Raw genomic sequence first — 18,803 nt, forward strand, 5'->3', positions numbered from 1 at the left:
CTTACCTGATTGGGAATAGGTATCGACAAAAAGTCCCCTATTCTTAGCCCTGACAGGGGTGCAAAACTCCTCCTTTCGGGCATTCTCGGCTCGGTTCGGCTCAGCATTGCTGTCCGAGCAATTATTAGGGTTGTCACAACTTGACGTCCCTTTGCGTATACGCCCACAGATAAGATAATGGCCTGAATGTTGACAACCCTAGTGAGCGGAGGTGACAGTGTTACCTCTCTGTGCCTCCGTATGGTGCGGTCCTCGTAGCGCGTGCCGCCGGTGCTGGCCATGGGCCGGCTGAGCGTGCTGTTGGCGTTGCTGGGCGAGTGCGGCGCGCCGCCCACCGGCGTGCCGCCACCTATAGTGAGGTTAGCGAGTGAGCGGAGGTGACAGTGTTACCTCTCTGTGCCTCCGTATGGTGCGGTCCTCGTAGCGCGTGCCGCCGGTGCTGGCCATGGGCCGGCTGAGCGTGCTGTTGGCGTTGCTGGGCGAGTGCGGCGCGCCGCCCACCGGCGTGCCGCCACCTATAGTGAGGTTAGCGAGTGAGCGGAGGTGACAGTGTTACCTCTCTGTGCCTCCGTATGGTGCGGTCCTCGTAGCGCGTGCCGCCGGTGCTGGCCATGGGCCGGCTGAGCGTGCTGTTGGCGTTGCTGGGCGAGTGCGGCGCGCCGCCCACCGGCGTGCCGCCACCTATAGTGAGGTTAGCGAGTGAGCGGAGGTGACAGTGTTACCTCTCTGTGCCTCCGTATGGTGCGGTCCTCGTAGCGCGTGCCGCCGGTGCTGGCCATGGGCCGGCTGAGCGTGCTGTTGGCGTTGCTGGGCGAGTGCGGCGCGCCGCCCACCGGCGTGCCGCCACCTATAGTGAGGTTAGCGAGTGAGCGGAGGTGACAGTGTTACCTCTCTGTGCCTCCGTATGGTGCGGTCCTCGTAGCGCGTGCCGCCGGTGCTGGCCATGGGCCGGCTGAGCGTGCTGTTGGCGTTGCTGGGCGAGTGCGGCGCGCCGCCCACCGGCGTGCCGCCACCTATAGTGAGGTTAGCGAGTGAGCGGAGGTGACAGTGTTACCTCTCTGTGCCTCCGTATGGTGCGGTCCTCGTAGCGCGTGCCGCCGGTGCTGGCCATGGGCCGGCTGAGCGTGCTGTTGGCGTTGCTGGGCGAGTGCGGCGCGCCGCCCACCGGCGTGCCGCCACCTATAGTGAGGTTAGCGAGTGAGCGGAGGTGACAGTGTTACCTCTCTGTGCCTCCGTATGGTGCGGTCCTCGTAGCGCGTGCCGCCGGTGCTGGCCATGGGCCGGCTGAGCGTGCTGTTGGCGTTGCTGGGCGAGTGCGGCGCGCCGCCCACCGGCGTGCCGCCACCTATAGTGAGGTTAGCGAGTGAGCGGAGGTGACAGTGTTACCTCTCTGTGCCTCCGTATGGTGCGGTCCTCGTAGCGCGTGCCGCCGGTGCTGGCCATGGGCCGGCTGAGCGTGCTGTTGGCGTTGCTGGGCGAGTGCGGCGCGCCGCCCACCGGCGTGCCGCCACCTATAGTGAGGTTAGCGAGTGAGCGGAGGTGACAGTGTTACCTCTCTGTGCCTCCGTATGGTGCGGTCCTCGTAGCGCGTGCCGCCGGTGCTGGCCATGGGCCGGCTGAGCGTGCTGTTGGCGTTGCTGGGCGAGTGCGGCGCGCCGCCCACCGGCGTGCCGCCACCTATAGTGAGGTTAGCGAGTGAGCGGAGGTGACAGTGTTACCTCTCTGTGCCTCCGTATGGTGCGGTCCTCGTAGCGCGTGCCGCCGGTGCTGGCCATGGGCCGGCTGAGCGTGCTGTTGGCGTTGCTGGGCGAGTGCGGCGCGCCGCCCACCGGCGTGCCGCCACCTATAGTGAGGTTAGCGAGTGAGCGGAGGTGACAGTGTTACCTCTCTGTGCCTCCGTATGGTGCGGTCCTCGTAGCGCGTGCCGCCGGTGCTGGCCATGGGCCGGCTGAGCGTGCTGTTGGCGTTGCTGGGCGAGTGCGGCGCGCCGCCCACCGGCGTGCCGCCACCTATAGTGAGGTTAGCGAGTGAGCGGAGGTGACAGTGTTACCTCTCTGTGCCTCCGTATGGTGCGGTCCTCGTAGCGCGTGCCGCCGGTGCTGGCCATGGGCCGGCTGAGCGTGCTGTTGGCGTTGCTGGGCGAGTGCGGCGCGCCGCCCACCGGCGTGCCGCCACCTATAGTGAGGTTAGCGAGTGAGCGGAGGTGACAGTGTTACCTCTCTGTGCCTCCGTATGGTGCGGTCCTCGTAGCGCGTGCCGCCGGTGCTGGCCATGGGCCGGCTGAGCGTGCTGTTGGCGTTGCTGGGCGAGTGCGGCGCGCCGCCCACCGGCGTGCCGCCACCTATAGTGAGGTTAGCGAGTGAGCGGAGGTGACAGTGTTACCTCTCTGTGCCTCCGTATGGTGCGGTCCTCGTAGCGCGTGCCGCCGGTGCTGGCCATGGGCCGGCTGAGCGTGCTGTTGGCGTTGCTGGGCGAGTGCGGCGCGCCGCCCACCGGCGTGCCGCCACCTATAGTGAGGTTAGCGAGTGAGCGGAGGTGACAGTGTTACCTCTCTGTGCCTCCGTATGGTGCGGTCCTCGTAGCGCGTGCCGCCGGTGCTGGCCATGGGCCGGCTGAGCGTGCTGTTGGCGTTGCTGGGCGAGTGCGGCGCGCCGCCCACCGGCGTGCCGCCACCTATAGTGAGGTTAGCGAGTGAGCGGAGGTGACAGTGTTACCTCTCTGTGCCTCCGTATGGTGCGGTCCTCGTAGCGCGTGCCGCCGGTGCTGGCCATGGGCCGGCTGAGCGTGCTGTTGGCGTTGCTGGGCGAGTGCGGCGCGCCGCCCACCGGCGTGCCGCCACCTATAGTGAGGTTAGCGAGTGAGCGGAGGTGACAGTGTTACCTCTCTGTGCCTCCGTATGGTGCGGTCCTCGTAGCGCGTGCCGCCGGTGCTGGCCATGGGCCGGCTGAGCGTGCTGTTGGCGTTGCTGGGCGAGTGCGGCGCGCCGCCCACCGGCGTGCCGCCACCTATAGTGAGGTTAGCGAGTGAGCGGAGGTGACAGTGTTACCTCTCTGTGCCTCCGTATGGTGCGGTCCTCGTAGCGCGTGCCGCCGGTGCTGGCCATGGGCCGGCTGAGCGTGCTGTTGGCGTTGCTGGGCGAGTGCGGCGCGCCGCCCACCGGCGTGCCGCCACCTATAGTGAGGTTAGCGAGTGAGCGGAGGTGACAGTGTTACCTCTCTGTGCCTCCGTATGGTGCGGTCCTCGTAGCGCGTGCCGCCGGTGCTGGCCATGGGCCGGCTGAGCGTGCTGTTGGCGTTGCTGGGCGAGTGCGGCGCGCCGCCCACCGGCGTGCCGCCACCTATAGTGAGGTTAGCGAGTGAGCGGAGGTGACAGTGTTACCTCTCTGTGCCTCCGTATGGTGCGGTCCTCGTAGCGCGTGCCGCCGGTGCTGGCCATGGGCCGGCTGAGCGTGCTGTTGGCGTTGCTGGGCGAGTGCGGCGCGCCGCCCACCGGCGTGCCGCCACCTATAGTGAGGTTAGCGAGTGAGCGGAGGTGACAGTGTTACCTCTCTGTGCCTCCGTATGGTGCGGTCCTCGTAGCGCGTGCCGCCGGTGCTGGCCATGGGCCGGCTGAGCGTGCTGTTGGCGTTGCTGGGCGAGTGCGGCGCGCCGCCCACCGGCGTGCCGCCACCTATAGTGAGGTTAGCGAGTGAGCGGAGGTGACAGTGTTACCTCTCTGTGCCTCCGTATGGTGCGGTCCTCGTAGCGCGTGCCGCCGGTGCTGGCCATGGGCCGGCTGAGCGTGCTGTTGGCGTTGCTGGGCGAGTGCGGCGCGCCGCCCACCGGCGTGCCGCCACCTATAGTGAGGTTAGCGAGTGAGCGGAGGTGACAGTGTTACCTCTCTGTGCCTCCGTATGGTGCGGTCCTCGTAGCGCGTGCCGCCGGTGCTGGCCATGGGCCGGCTGAGCGTGCTGTTGGCGTTGCTGGGCGAGTGCGGCGCGCCGCCCACCGGCGTGCCGCCACCTATAGTGAGGTTAGCGAGTGAGCGGAGGTGACAGTGTTACCTCTCTGTGCCTCCGTATGGTGCGGTCCTCGTAGCGCGTGCCGCCGGTGCTGGCCATGGGCCGGCTGAGCGTGCTGTTGGCGTTGCTGGGCGAGTGCGGCGCGCCGCCCACCGGCGTGCCGCCACCTATAGTGAGGTTAGCGAGTGAGCGGAGGTGACAGTGTTACCTCTCTGTGCCTCCGTATGGTGCGGTCCTCGTAGCGCGTGCCGCCGGTGCTGGCCATGGGCCGGCTGAGCGTGCTGTTGGCGTTGCTGGGCGAGTGCGGCGCGCCGCCCACCGGCGTGCCGCCACCTATAGTGAGGTTAGCGAGTGAGCGGAGGTGACAGTGTTACCTCTCTGTGCCTCCGTATGGTGCGGTCCTCGTAGCGCGTGCCGCCGGTGCTGGCCATGGGCCGGCTGAGCGTGCTGTTGGCGTTGCTGGGCGAGTGCGGCGCGCCGCCCACCGGCGTGCCGCCACCTATAGTGAGGTTAGCGAGTGAGCGGAGGTGACAGTGTTACCTCTCTGTGCCTCCGTATGGTGCGGTCCTCGTAGCGCGTGCCGCCGGTGCTGGCCATGGGCCGGCTGAGCGTGCTGTTGGCGTTGCTGGGCGAGTGCGGCGCGCCGCCCACCGGCGTGCCGCCACCTATAGTGAGGTTAGCGAGTGAGCGGAGGTGACAGTGTTACCTCTCTGTGCCTCCGTATGGTGCGGTCCTCGTAGCGCGTGCCGCCGGTGCTGGCCATGGGCCGGCTGAGCGTGCTGTTGGCGTTGCTGGGCGAGTGCGGCGCGCCGCCCACCGGCGTGCCGCCACCTATAGTGAGGTTAGCGAGTGAGCGGAGGTGACAGTGTTACCTCTCTGTGCCTCCGTATGGTGCGGTCCTCGTAGCGCGTGCCGCCGGTGCTGGCCATGGGCCGGCTGAGCGTGCTGTTGGCGTTGCTGGGCGAGTGCGGCGCGCCGCCCACCGGCGTGCCGCCACCTATAGTGAGGTTAGCGAGTGAGCGGAGGTGAAATGGTGGATTATAAGTAGTGTAAGAGCGCGACAGGAAGGTGTCTAACCGATAGCGATCTGCTAGTAGCGATGGACAAGTTTTTTTATTCGAGAGCGATTTTTTTCTCTCAGAAAATGTATCGGGCATGTTAGCAGCCAGCGATTAATACATGCATATCTTATAAATGTTCAAAGCCTAAAAACTTTTGCTGGTTTTACAAGTGATCTACACGTAGCGTACGCGCGAAAAAATAATCCATCGCTACTAGTTTCATCGCCGCTGATCGTACAGATTGTAAAGTTCTGATGTCGCCACTTGTCTTAATTATTGTTAAGGTACGTTTTAACTCAAAAACAAGCCCGAACAATCCTCCATTTTATATCTACATAAAAGTTTGATCAAGTACTTATGATTGCTAGTACTCAGTACTTAGGGTATTTTTTTAGGCGCGAAAAAAATACGTATGATGAATAAGTGTGATGAAAAAGACAGACGTAAGATGATAGACAATATACACAAGGCAGTTAAGCATCCATAAGAATATATACTGTACAAGTACATACAAATGCTAATATACAAGACACAATCGTTGTTATTTGTTAGCTAATGCTAAGCATGATTTTTACGTACTTAAGCATGATATTCATCCCCATTTGCGTTTCTTTGACTGCAAGTGCTGACCCGCTTTGTTGTTATTCTTATATCGTAGAAACTTAGCTCTCCTTGACAATTCTAGATATCATAGTTACAGTTCGATTAGGCAATCTACTTCTCAATATAACATTTAAAACTTTCGCGGTTTAAACACATATTAAATCACATTTAGAAACGGGTCTATCGCGAATTTATTTTGTTACCTTTATTTACCGACGTTTCGACACAGGTTTCACTGGTCGTGGTCGCGGCTAACTGACGTCCCAGCAAAATGTCAAAACAGAGATTTGTGTGACTACCCCACGAAAAGTGCATTTAAAGTTCGAGGTAGACATCACATTTTCAAACCACCCACTACACATAAAAGTTAATTATTGTCAATAGTCCGACACACAACACTCACAACATCCGCGCACACATCCGAAGATAGATCCCTCGGCTTTAACTTCTGGATCACTGGTCCCCAAGTTGCCGATAAGTTAAAACCATCTTCCCTATTAAAATTTCTGGGGTGCTTCTTGATTTCAATCGCTTCTCGCACAACTCGAGGATAATAATGGCGTTCAGTGGAGACAACTTTTGGTTTATGAAGCTCAATCCAGTGATTTGCGCCGCATGTAAGTAGATGTTCGGCGATCGCGGACTTGTTTACTTGGCGATTTTTTACTGCCGCTATGTGTTCTTTCACTCTCTCTTGCACACTTCGTTTGGTTTGGCCAATGTACACACTTCCGCAACTACACTCTATTTTGTAAACGCCCGGATTTAAATTCGCGATAGACCCGTTTCTAAATGTGATTTAATATGAATCTACTTCTCAATTTGTCCAATCGTAAATAGGTGATCGAGAAGTAGATTGCGGGCAATCGATTGTTATTTCAGTATTTGTGATATAAAAATATAACTGTCATACAAAATACTCGATAGCAAAGCTTACCGATCTCTCAAATTCCAGGGGTCGAATTTTTCTAGCCAAAAAACGAACGTAATATTTAAATTTAGAATTAATTTGCTGATACACTTGGATTTTAACGAAACATAGTTTTCAGATTTAGCTTACCCCTTTCAATAGGAAGGGCCAGTTGCACCGACCACATTTAGCAGACTGATCAACATCACTCAGCAGTCAAACATGAAACTTACATATAATATAAGTTACTCTATGATATAATAAAATTTTGTGAACGCTTTAACGGTGACAGACGGTCAACGGACCCTGTTTGTCATCGTTAAAAAGTTAGCAAAATTTTATTGTATGGAAAGTTTCATAATAAACCACCGCGGAGCGCCGGGGTTGATCAGTCTGTGTAAAGATTGCGGGTCGGTTGAACCCCGGTTTGAATATTAGAGACGTGAGTAGCGAGTGAGTAGACGTACCGGAGGTGGTGGAGGCGGTGCGCGGCTGCGCGGCGCGCGCGGGCGTGAGGAAGTCGGCCTCGCGCCAGCCGTGCTTGCGGTACACCTCGCGCAGCTCCGCGTGCGACCACATCGTCTGCAGCACTTGCCCTGGACAATGTACACATACTCCGTTACGCACTGGCCGCTAGTCGCCGGCGACTTGCTCTCTCGGCGACCGAAACAGGAAACCGAGGCCGTGTTGCATAATAAACTACAACTAATATTACGAGCGGAAATCCTTTTCTAATAACTTAACTTTGCTTTAAAAAAAAAAAATTAATTGTTCTATAGTCTTATGTAACGTATGTATGTTTGTAAGCATGTTTGATACTTAGGTACTTTATTAGTTGTGTATCCAATTGTTACTTCTGTGTATCTTCCTATTTATAGGCAGTGCCGAACAAGCCCTGTTTCTACTTGTTATCAATATCAGTATGTTATAATTAATGGAACTATAGGTCTTATTGTATATCTGCAAGTTTAAACTTATCTGTATGTGACTGTTTGTTTCCTAAAAAAAAAAAAAAATAAGTAAAATATAGTTTATTATGCGACACGGCCCAAGTCGGCGCAAGCATCACTCGGTCTCCTGGCCCTAGTTGCATTGTGTTCTTCACAACTATATTCGAGAAAGGAACCGTGGTTTTCATGGGCCTCATTTTTGGTCATATATAAAGTAATCAGTGGTAAGTTACCTGCAAACTTGAGCACTCTCGGCGTATGCCGATGGCGCTGCTTGGTGAGGTTGAGGAGGCGCTCGACGCCGCCGGCTTCTAATAACGAACGGCTGAACTCGCCGCTCTTCTTGATCACTTCGTTTAATGTGGCCAGGACGGCCGCGATCGTGTCGTCCGATGTGCCCTGCTGTGAAATTTGTTAGAGGTTAAAACTGTATCTTATTGGATACTTAGTCTACATAGTCGCTTAATACAATATAATTCTAATTTATAATTGATATTTATCTTTCCACTTGAAACCCTTGAAGATTGCACGATATGGCTAGTTGTCGCTAGTCAGATCACGAAATGCCGGCGTTTCATGTTATTTTACGATGCGCCCGGTATGAAGCTAGGAATATCAAAGAATGCAATTGGTATGATCGATCTGCCGCCTCTTTTATTAGGCAGATCGTGATATGCCCGGGTTATTCTTAGTCAGATCGTGAAAGGGCGGCGTTTCATGATATGCCTAGGAATATCTCGATATGCCCGATTATACGATCTGCCGCCGACATATACATAAAGTACACAAGTGGCACTTTGAGATAGTTTATGAATCGTGTAATGCAGTATGACTTCGGCTCTCTGCGTAGTACATCGTTTGCGTGTCGTATTTTTATAGAATGCAAGCAGCTTTAAAAACGGTTTACTGTATTAAGCCAGCAGCCAGAGCCATGCTGTATTAAATACACACGCGGTATGATTTGGCCTTTATCTTAATAATTCTCATCGATTGAAGAAGATTTGCAAGACCAAAAATAACAATGATTTAGAAAATTGTATACTTAATAATTTTAGTCTGCAAGTTTCAACTTGTCTAACATTTTTATGTCAGTGACAGTTAGCATCTATACCTGGTCATGTTGTTGGTTCCCGCTAGGTAATTTCTGTACGAGGTCCCGCATGGCGTATTTCCCGATAAGCTCCTTATTGCGTTGGTCGATGGCCAAATTCCGGAGAGCGGTGGCGACGGCGCATACGACACGGTCCACTTCCATTCGAAGCAGTTCAACTAGTATAGGTAGACCTGAGAAGATTTTCCGGTTTATATTAATATTTTGTTTTTTCTCAAGTAGACAGAGAATTATTAAATATGAAAGGGTAAATATAGAAGTTTGGTCAATAGTCAGGTCAGGCCAAAAACATTTGACCGAGCTAGTAGCTCAGTTGCTCCCAAACATTTGAACGCCACTTTATCCACAACCAACGTCAGTGCGACAAGATAACGGGGTATAACAATAAGAAACGAAAGTTAGTGATTGACCACACTGATTCAATTAGTCCCATTTTTAGTTTTAATTTGTGTTTGTCTTCAAAATGAACTAGAAGTAATTGTTATAGTAAACTCACCCTTCTCTTTCCTCACAGCTGCCCGAATGTCAATAGAAGGCTGCCAGTAGCAGGCCGCGAGGTTCTGCAGCGCGCCGGCAGCCGCCTCCAGCGTCTCCGGGTTGGAACACGTTTGGAGCAGCGCCATGTATAGGGGCACCACCTAGTAGGAACAGACGGTTAACCGTTTATAAGGTATAAGGATGTCCAATTATGCAAAATTGAACCCTATCACTCTGAAACAAAGTTCAAAATCATGATTCATGTGGTATATATACGGTGGCTAAAAAATAAGTGCTTTCCGTTGCCAGGAAGGTTTTGGGATTATTCTGAGAAACTTGTCGGGGTCGCCCTTGCCGAGCGGGCTGGTGGAGTTGGACAGTGGCTTACCTCAGGTGACCAGAGCATTTCAGTGCCCTTGGGTACACTGTACCCGAGCTGGGTGCTGGAGCCGGTGTCGCCCAGGGAGTGGTGGTCGGGGTCGCCCTTGCCGAGCGGGCTGGTGGAGTTGGACGACGATGAGCCTTCCTTCTTCTTTTTACTGCCGCCGAAACAGCCTAGGTTCTCTCCTGGAGGACAGTTGTTAAAATAACGTAAATTGAAACAGACCTTATATATTTTTATTAATAAAAACGATATAAAAAAATAACTTCTCTTCAAATGAAACTTTAAAGAGAAAACTATTAGAATGTGGTGCCGTGACCAGGATATTTTTTTCTTTTTTACTATTTTGTTTTATTAAAATTCAGTGAATTGTAATGTTCCTTCTAATAATATATGTCCAGAAAGCAATGGTGCTGATAGCCTTGACTGCTGTCGTTCAGGTCAGATTCTGGTCAAGAACAAACTGAAAGTAACAAAATGAAAGAAAATTATATTAACATTTTACCTTTGGAAGCGCTAGCTTGTATCCTCGCTTGGCCAGAGGATTGGGTAGGTGGTGCTCTAGTGTCATATAGGGGATCTTCTATTTCTTGACATCTGTAAGAAAATAATAGTTTATCAACAATTTTTTTTAATATAGCGTATATTTGAGAGATCTAAGAATAACATGAAAAAGTAAAACAATATGTTTCATCTGCGTTGAATTCATTTTTATGGTGTCGACGTCATAAACGATTCTACGCATGAAACTATTTGATAAGCGAGCAGAGAACCTCGAATATTCATTGTATAGAAACAATACACGATAACGTATCGAAATACGTAGGTTTTACTAAACTCAAATTACAACTCATACACCTGGTGACTATCAGTCGTTGAAAAACATCCACTTCAGCCCACCTTTTGACAGTGCTACCACTGTCCTACCTGTAGAAGAGAGCGAACTAAAGGACGTTATGGAAACGTAGCCGGTACTGGTTACCTATTCTCTACTCCCGGGATACATGAACATCGTACCTGTAGGACAGGTTCCTCAGCACGCAGACGCAGTTCTCGACGATCTTGGTGCCGATGGCGTTGCACTGCACGGCGGCGCGCACGGCGTGCAGCAGCGCCTCGGCCAGCCCGCCCAGGCAGCGCAGCCGGCGCCGCGCGTACTCGTACCGTACCTGTAGGACAGGTTCCTCAGCACGCAGACGCAGTTCTCGACGATCTTGGTGCCGATGGCGTTGCACTGCACGGCGGCGCGCACGGCGTGCAGCAGCGCCTCGGCCAGCCCGCCCAGGCAGCGCAGCCGGCGCCGCGCGTACTCGTACCGTACCTGTAGGACAGGTTCCTCAGCACGCAGACGCAGTTCTCGACGATCTTGGTGCCGATGGCGTTGCACTGCACGGCGGCGCGCACGGCGTGCAGCAGCGCCTCGGCCAGCCCGCCCAGGCAGCGCAGCCGGCGCCGCGCGTACTCGTACCGTACCTGTAGGACAGGTTCCTCAGCACGCAGACGCAGTTCTCGACGATCTTGGTGCCGATGGCGTTGCACTGCACGGCGGCGCGCACGGCGTGCAGCAGCGCCTCGGCCAGCCCGCCCAGGCAGCGCAGCCGGCGCCGCGCGTACTCGTACCGTACCTGTAGGACAGGTTCCTCAGCACGCAGACGCAGTTCTCGACGATCTTGGTGCCGATGGCGTTGCACTGCACGGCGGCGCGCACGGCGTGCAGCAGCGCCTCGGCCAGCCCGCCCAGGCAGCGCAGCCGGCGCCGCGCGTACTCGTACCGTACCTGTAGGACAGGTTCCTCAGCACGCAGACGCAGTTCTCGACGATCTTGGTGCCGATGGCGTTGCACTGCACGGCGGCGCGCACGGCGTGCAGCAGCGCCTCGGCCAGCCCGCCCAGGCAGCGCAGCCGGCGCCGCGCGTACTCGTACCGTACCTGTAGGACAGGTTCCTCAGCACGCAGACGCAGTTCTCGACGATCTTGGTGCCGATGGCGTTGCACTGCACGGCGGCGCGCACGGCGTGCAGCAGCGCCTCGGCCAGCCCGCCCAGGCAGCGCAGCCGGCGCCGCGCGTACTCGTACCGTACCTGTAGGACAGGTTCCTCAGCACGCAGACGCAGTTCTCGACGATCTTGGTGCCGATGGCGTTGCACTGCACGGCGGCGCGCACGGCGTGCAGCAGCGCCTCGGCCAGCCCGCCCAGGCAGCGCAGCCGGCGCCGCGCGTACTCGTACCGTACCTGTAGGACAGGTTCCTCAGCACGCAGACGCAGTTCTCGACGATCTTGGTGCCGATGGCGTTGCACTGCACGGCGGCGCGCACGGCGTGCAGCAGCGCCTCGGCCAGCCCGCCCAGGCAGCGCAGCCGGCGCCGCGCGTACTCGTACCGTACCTGTAGGACAGGTTCCTCAGCACGCAGACGCAGTTCTCGACGATCTTGGTGCCGATGGCGTTGCACTGCACGGCGGCGCGCACGGCGTGCAGCAGCGCCTCGGCCAGCCCGCCCAGGCAGCGCAGCCGGCGCCGCGCGTACTCGTACCGTACCTGTAGGACAGGTTCCTCAGCACGCAGACGCAGTTCTCGACGATCTTGGTGCCGATGGCGTTGCACTGCACGGCGGCGCGCACGGCGTGCAGCAGCGCCTCGGCCAGCCCGCCCAGGCAGCGCAGCCGGCGCCGCGCGTACTCGTACCGTACCTGTAGGACAGGTTCCTCAGCACGCAGACGCAGTTCTCGACGATCTTGGTGCCGATGGCGTTGCACTGCACGGCGGCGCGCACGGCGTGCAGCAGCGCCTCGGCCAGCCCGCCCAGGCAGCGCAGCCGGCGCCGCGCGTACTCGTACCGTACCTGTAGGACAGGTTCCTCAGCACGCAGACGCAGTTCTCGACGATCTTGGTGCCGATGGCGTTGCACTGCACGGCGGCGCGCACGGCGTGCAGCAGCGCCTCGGCCAGCCCGCCCAGGCAGCGCAGCCGGCGCCGCGCGTACTCGCCCGCCGACGACGCGTTGCGCAGCACGCCCGACGCGTTCCGGAACACTGCGTCCACAAACAAATATTACATCTCACTAGAGGTAGCGGTAGCGCTCGATATTCCGACGACGAAGCGGGGACGTGGAGGACCACCTGCCACCTGGCCGACGACGGTTCGACGGACGATGATGAGTTATATGTGCATTGCGGCAAATGATGTAAATTCCTCTTTAATAAATAAAATATCAAGACGCTAAGACACCTATGGTATCTCAACACGACACTACGTTACAATATTCGGCATTGAGGCCGAGAGTTTGGCTTAATATTCGGTATTAGACCAAAACCACTATTAATTTTTTTTTTATTTTTTTTTTTTATTTGAAAATATGTTACATGACTTTACAGAAATCCATTGCGCCATGAAACTTAAAATTAACATTAAACAAACAGGTTATTAAAAATAACAATCAGGTACAAACAAATATTTACAAATAACACAATTACAAATAACTATTACTAATTAAACTTAGCTAAGACTAAGTCTAAGGTTAGCTGGAAGAAATCCCTTATAGGGATAAGCTCGCCTTTGTACCTAAATTTATATGAATTTCATGTTATCAATTTTTGTTTTGTACAATAAAGTGATTTACTACTACTACTACTAAACTTTTACGGATGTAGGCCTCGCATCCATCACCTCACAGAATCTCAGGCATTCATTTCTCACAGACGCCCATCGCCACGCAAACAGGTCGCACTCGGGTGCTGATGCCAAGAGAGCATTCAACTGTGTGAGGGCACGGAGCAGCGGAGAGTTGAGGCGCGACACGGTGCGTCTCTCCGGCAAAGCCAACAGATCGCGTCGCCGCGGTCTGAGGGCTATCCTGGGGATGTCCGGTACATGTAGTCGCACGAGTCGACTCACCAGTTCTGGGCAGTCTGAATCACCGCGCAGGGTCCGACACGCAAACATCAATAAGCTAAGGTTACGTCTCACCTCCAAAGAGTTGTAACCTAAGGCCCCAAGGAGATACTTTCATATCATTTCTATCATAAAATGTAAGAAAAAAGTGGAAAATAATCTTACCCGTGGACCAGTAGGTGTCACCGGGGTTGGTTGGATGCCAGCCAGAGTGAGGAATGATAACTTTGTTGACAATGACTTGAGCCGCGTCATCTATGATCGATTGCTTGAGATCTTCGCACGACGACATGTTCCATATTACACCGGTCACCAATTCTTTTACCTGCAAGCAAATCACATTTGTAAACGTAGGAATAAATTGGAATTATTATAATACGAATACTATCGAGAATCTCTTTAGATCAGCACATATCCTAGGCTATATTTTTTTTAGCTTCCTCAATTAAATTAATCTCTGAAAAGCACCTGCACTGCCAGAATAAAAACCGGACAAGTGCGAGTCGGACTCGCCCACCGAGGGTTCCGTACTTTTTAGTATTTGTTGTTGTAGCGGCAACAGAAATACATCATCTGTGAAAATTTCAACTGTCTAGCTATCACGGTTCATGAGATACAGCCTGGTGACAGACAGACGGACAGACGGATAGCGGAGTCTTAGTAATAGGGTCCCGTTTTTACCCTTTGGGTACGGAACCCTAAAAACCAAATGCTAAAGTGAATTACTAAAGTGGATAACATTGCCGCTTCTAAAGTACCTAGGTTAAGTTAGTTTAGACGCCGCACGCCACGCCGTACGCCACGCCGTAGTGGAATACTAGAAAAACTTATAGATAGATAAATGAAGTCGTAGCGTATCTATATCAGCAGCTCGACATAATAAAGCCCCTTATAGCGTCCCTTTAGCTCGCTTATTCTCGTCATTTTGCCGGCCATAGGATAAGTTTCTTATAGCGCCGCAGGTGACAAACTTCTAGGTTCTCATGGGACACTAGTCAAACTAATGAAGGTATTGATGAAGTGTTAACATACCTCCATATCAGCAGCTCGACATAACAACGCCATGAGCGCAGGAATGCCGCCTGCGTCCCTTATAGCTCGTTTGTTCTCGTCATTTTGCCGGCCGTAGGACAAGTTTCTAAGGGCGCCGCACGCATTGCGACACACTTCGGGGTTTTCGTGGGACACTAGCCGGACTAATGGTGGGATTCCGCCTGGAAAGTAGGAAAAAAATAATTAGTTATTGGCTAGACATTATATTTAGATCTTTAGTTGATTAAACACCTCATTTCACAACACACTAGATTTCTTAGTTAAAGAGTAGCTAGGCTAATTTAAATCGTTCATATTTTCGCAAATAAGACACACCCCTGCGTTAATCAAACTTCTACTCTTGTACATTTTAAGGTCGATATGTAAGTGAACGGCATTCTGAAGCTACATCGAGCGGAATACAACCTAATCTTAACCTTAAAACTAAAATATAAAACTCATTGCATTATCTACTAGGTCAGCTTTATAAGGTAAGACTCCAGGCTGAATTAAACCTTAAAGTATCTCAATAAGGTGCATTATTTAAACTCCTTGTGCACTTGTTAGGGTCGCCATGTAAATGAAACTCTGTGGCGTATATGCAAGTTTGAACGTCGTTGACATCGGATAGCTCACCTAAACTTCTAGTTTTCTGTTTATTAGGGTCGTCCATATACGTGAGATGTTGGAGGTACGCTGCCGCGTTAGCTTTCACGACGTCCGAGGGCGAGTTTAGGAAGCCGATGACTTCTGGAAGGTTGGGATCCCGCCATTGCAGACCGCCGCCGTCTTCGCGACCGACACCGCCATGTACTGGAAATGTTAGACAATTATGTTATGAGAAATTGACATCACAATGGGGTTGAAACCCCACAAATGGTTCCAACAGTTAGAAATCCAAAAAGTGTCTGTGGTTTAAGTTTCTTTGGATTTCGCATATCTAATTAAACGTTTTTTTTTTATTGCAGCGCCATCTGCGTTAAGCTTTGCGCGTTTGGCCCTCTTATCTATTTTATATTACGCCTTACGCCAAACATATAACAAGAATTTCTGAACATGTTATTTACTGAAACTTATGTCATCTCATTAATATTTTCTCTGTCGTAAATAAAAGATTACCTGCATTTGCTTTTAAATTAAATTAATTTAAGACCAACAAAGCTTTTGTAGAGACTGTGGCTATAACCGTCTTCTACTACAATATGTTTTATGATGAGCAAGTTTTTGAAACATCTTGTTTTAATGGATGGCATCATAATTTTTTTTTCATGATAGTTTTATGTTAGGCCATCAATATTTTACATTTATTTATTTATTTGTATGGCATTTACAGAGTCGGTTAATTATTTATTATAATACAATGTCTAAACTTTTCGCCCATTGGGCAGCGTTGGCCTCTCCAACAAATTTTACGTTTCGGGCAATTATGTATAATAATTTACATAAACGTTTTGAATTGCCATAGTTACTTCGTGCAGTACTTGTTTTATTTTTGTTACAAATGAGTGGCCAACAAAGCTTCAGCTTACCTAAGGCCATGTTGGCCATTTGTTTCTGTAATTCCTCTTCATCTCCATACATTGATTGACCACCTGCACTGCCTAAACTTAATCCATTCTGTGAATCCTGTAAAAACATACAACTGTATTATAGTATCGAATGTAACTTACTATAATACTAACTGCAGGTATTTATTAGGTTAGGTAATGGTGCTCAAGTGTCATGGGTTTTCTGTTGTATGGACACTTGCGGTGACAATGGAAAAATAACTCTACACATTTTAATAAGGCTCAATTTAAACTACTACTGTAAGCGCCGGTCGCCGGCCAAGTCGGTCCAACACAGACAATAGACAGTCAACTCTAACGCGTATGATACAAGGCTCACTTTGAACTGCGGGGGCTGGTGCGGGTTCGGGTCGTAAGCGGTGGGGTAGTGCTGGTAGCCGTACGTGTCGGCCGCGTACTCGCCGCGGGGTGACGTCACACAATAATGGCGGCCGATTTGTTCTAGCGACGCTGAGTCGTACCTGCAAACGAAATGTTGGAATTTTGTGGATACCTACCTATTCGCTTTTTTTAAAGTCGTTTTTTTTTTTTCATGTGTTTTACCTGACATAATAAATACAATATAAATAAAAATAGTTTTAGAATTCTTATTTTCTAAGGCCGATCCTAAATAAAGTTACCGATTATACAAAAAAGTATTACTTATTCTGTTGTAATACTGTGAGGGTAGTATCAATGCTTCAAGATTAGATGTACGAGTATGAAACGAATGATTAAACTTTTCTAACTATTTTGATCGAAATTAGACTTTACGTACCTTTGTTGTAAATGTAAATTGTGTTGAGGGGGCAAAGCACCGGGCGAGGCGCTTCGTGGAGACGCACTACCGCCACCTTCTACATATTCCTGTAAACAAACAAGAATTAAATAAAAATATGTTTTAAAATACCATTGTGTAAAATTATTAAGCAACTTTACAAATTGCACAAGGCCAGCAACTATTCTAAAAATTAATAACTACTAATAGTGTTCGCAGTAAGGCTTAGCCCGAGTCTTAAATACTATAAGGTTAACGGCTATAGTAAGCTTTTTAGCGGATTGTATGATACAACTTGCATCTGTGGTGACTTTCACGTTCCATAGTGAATCATACTCTAACACACTAAGGTGCACACTTGACTGGCCTATGTACTGCGGGACGTCAGGCGGTGGCTCGACCATATACGCTGGTTGAGCTGGATACGCGCCATAGTGAAACCCACTCTAACACTAATAAACTAAAGTCCACACTCGTCTGGCCTATGTACTGCGAAACGTCCGTCGGTGGCTCTATCATATACGCCGGTTAGCCGTAACTTCCATAGTGAAATATACTCTATTTCAGCGGTGGCTCGACCATGTATACTGGTGGAGAATTGGAGATGGGTACGCCGTAGCTCCGTAGTGATCACATTATGTAGTATACCCTAACGGTAACACAATAAAGTCCACACTCGCCTGGCCTATGTACTGCGGGACGTTGGGCGGTGGCTCGACCATATAAGCCGGTTGAGCCGGATATGCCGTGGCTCCGTAATGACCGTACGTTCCGTAATGGCCGCCCGTCGCGCCGTACGTACCGCCACCGGATACGGATACTGAATCCATCACCTGTGAAAAAAAAAATGTTTAATAATTAGCTAAGTTTCATAAGCAAAAGTTTTTTAATAGGCACATGTAGAGGAAGAAAATGACAAATTGGATTGTTAATAAAGATTTCGTTACGTAGACCCTACTTTACTGTTGTGTGTTGTAAGCTACCATAGAATAGCTTAACCGGCCGCTAGGGCTCATAGCACTGCACTATACTTACATGTGGATATTTCTGCGAGGGTGCCATGGTCAGGTGTCCCATGTGGTTGTAGTGCGCGCCCGAGGAGGACACGTACTGGCCGTAGTCGGGATCGACGCCCGCGCCGACGCCCTGGTAATCGCCGGCCTGGAAATGACAATACAATAGTATGGTAAGTATTGACTAAACTGTTGGTAGGTGGTAGACTTGGTAGGCTTTTTTTTTTCAACTTATTTGACTTAGCGATACTCCACGAAGCCCTCTCACAGACTGGTGTCTAAAGGTTTGTCTTCATTGTATTTAAAAGTATACTGCGATTGTCTATATCAGTATTTTTTTGTTGTTAGAGGTGTGCGATAAAGAGTTATTGCATTTCATTCACGTTTGAAATTACAAATAAAATGTTAGAAACGCCATAGTGATGCTGATAAGTAAGTCTAACTTTTAAATAATTAGACACTTTTATCGTCTACGTTTATGTGTTGTGTTTGAGTCTAGAAAGCATTTCATTCGACGGAAGTCAGCGGTATACCTACATGTGCAACATCTAAATTTGCGAATATAATGTTAAAACGATTTCACGCTGTACGCGCTCCAAAGTTATATCAACTCATTAAAATGACCACAAACATAGTAGGTACTTATTAATATACCTACCTACCTAATTTACGTTATACTGAAATAAATGTCATATACTAAGTAAAAGCATAGAGTAACTGATACTAGAGCGTTACTGTCATAGTAAATTTTGTAACCCCAGTAAATTCACTGCCATCTGTCGACACACTTTAAAACTAAAAATGAAGATTTATAAAAATACGATAGAATGTATTTAAATATAGATAAATGATTTTTTTTATTTGCATTAATTATTTTTATGATTTTGACCCATGTTCTTTCACTGATATGCGTTAAAATTGTTAAATAACAAACGAAACAGTCAACGCCATCTATACGACTGTAGGCCAAAACTAGTAGCGCCCTCTGAACGAGAATCAAATTTTCTTAATTTTCGAGGCACGTTTTTTCCTTAGACTGTATCCATCTA

At 51.0% G+C, this 18,803-nt stretch overlaps 1 protein-coding gene across 1 annotated transcript in view; it reads right to left on the bottom strand.

Annotated features, from left to right (window-relative positions):
• The window catches only part of LOC134751452 (catenin delta-2), a 68,039-nt gene that overhangs the window by 10,907 nt on the left and 38,329 nt on the right, over positions 1 to 18,803 (bottom strand). Inside the window, exons 4-19 of the mRNA XM_063686860.1 lie at positions 17,777 to 17,902; positions 17,422 to 17,574; positions 16,742 to 16,830; positions 16,304 to 16,445; positions 15,946 to 16,042; positions 15,053 to 15,229; positions 14,417 to 14,598; positions 13,550 to 13,709; positions 12,336 to 12,525; positions 10,000 to 10,091; positions 9,501 to 9,679; positions 9,132 to 9,273; positions 8,636 to 8,808; positions 7,758 to 7,926; positions 7,042 to 7,170; positions 4,873 to 4,997 (exon numbers count right to left, since the gene is read on the bottom strand). Of these exons, the coding sequence (XP_063542930.1) occupies positions 4,873 to 4,997; positions 7,042 to 7,170; positions 7,758 to 7,926; positions 8,636 to 8,808; positions 9,132 to 9,273; positions 9,501 to 9,679; positions 10,000 to 10,091; positions 12,336 to 12,525; positions 13,550 to 13,709; positions 14,417 to 14,598; positions 15,053 to 15,229; positions 15,946 to 16,042; positions 16,304 to 16,445; positions 16,742 to 16,830; positions 17,422 to 17,574; positions 17,777 to 17,902 (2,325 nt within the window). The remainder of the gene's footprint in view (positions 1 to 4,872; positions 4,998 to 7,041; positions 7,171 to 7,757; positions 7,927 to 8,635; positions 8,809 to 9,131; positions 9,274 to 9,500; positions 9,680 to 9,999; positions 10,092 to 12,335; positions 12,526 to 13,549; positions 13,710 to 14,416; positions 14,599 to 15,052; positions 15,230 to 15,945; positions 16,043 to 16,303; positions 16,446 to 16,741; positions 16,831 to 17,421; positions 17,575 to 17,776; positions 17,903 to 18,803) is intronic.

Source organism: Cydia strobilella, chromosome 22, assembly GCF_947568885.1.
Source record: "Cydia strobilella chromosome 22, ilCydStro3.1, whole genome shotgun sequence".
In the NCBI taxonomy this organism is placed as follows: Eukaryota; Metazoa; Arthropoda; class Insecta; order Lepidoptera; family Tortricidae; genus Cydia; species Cydia strobilella.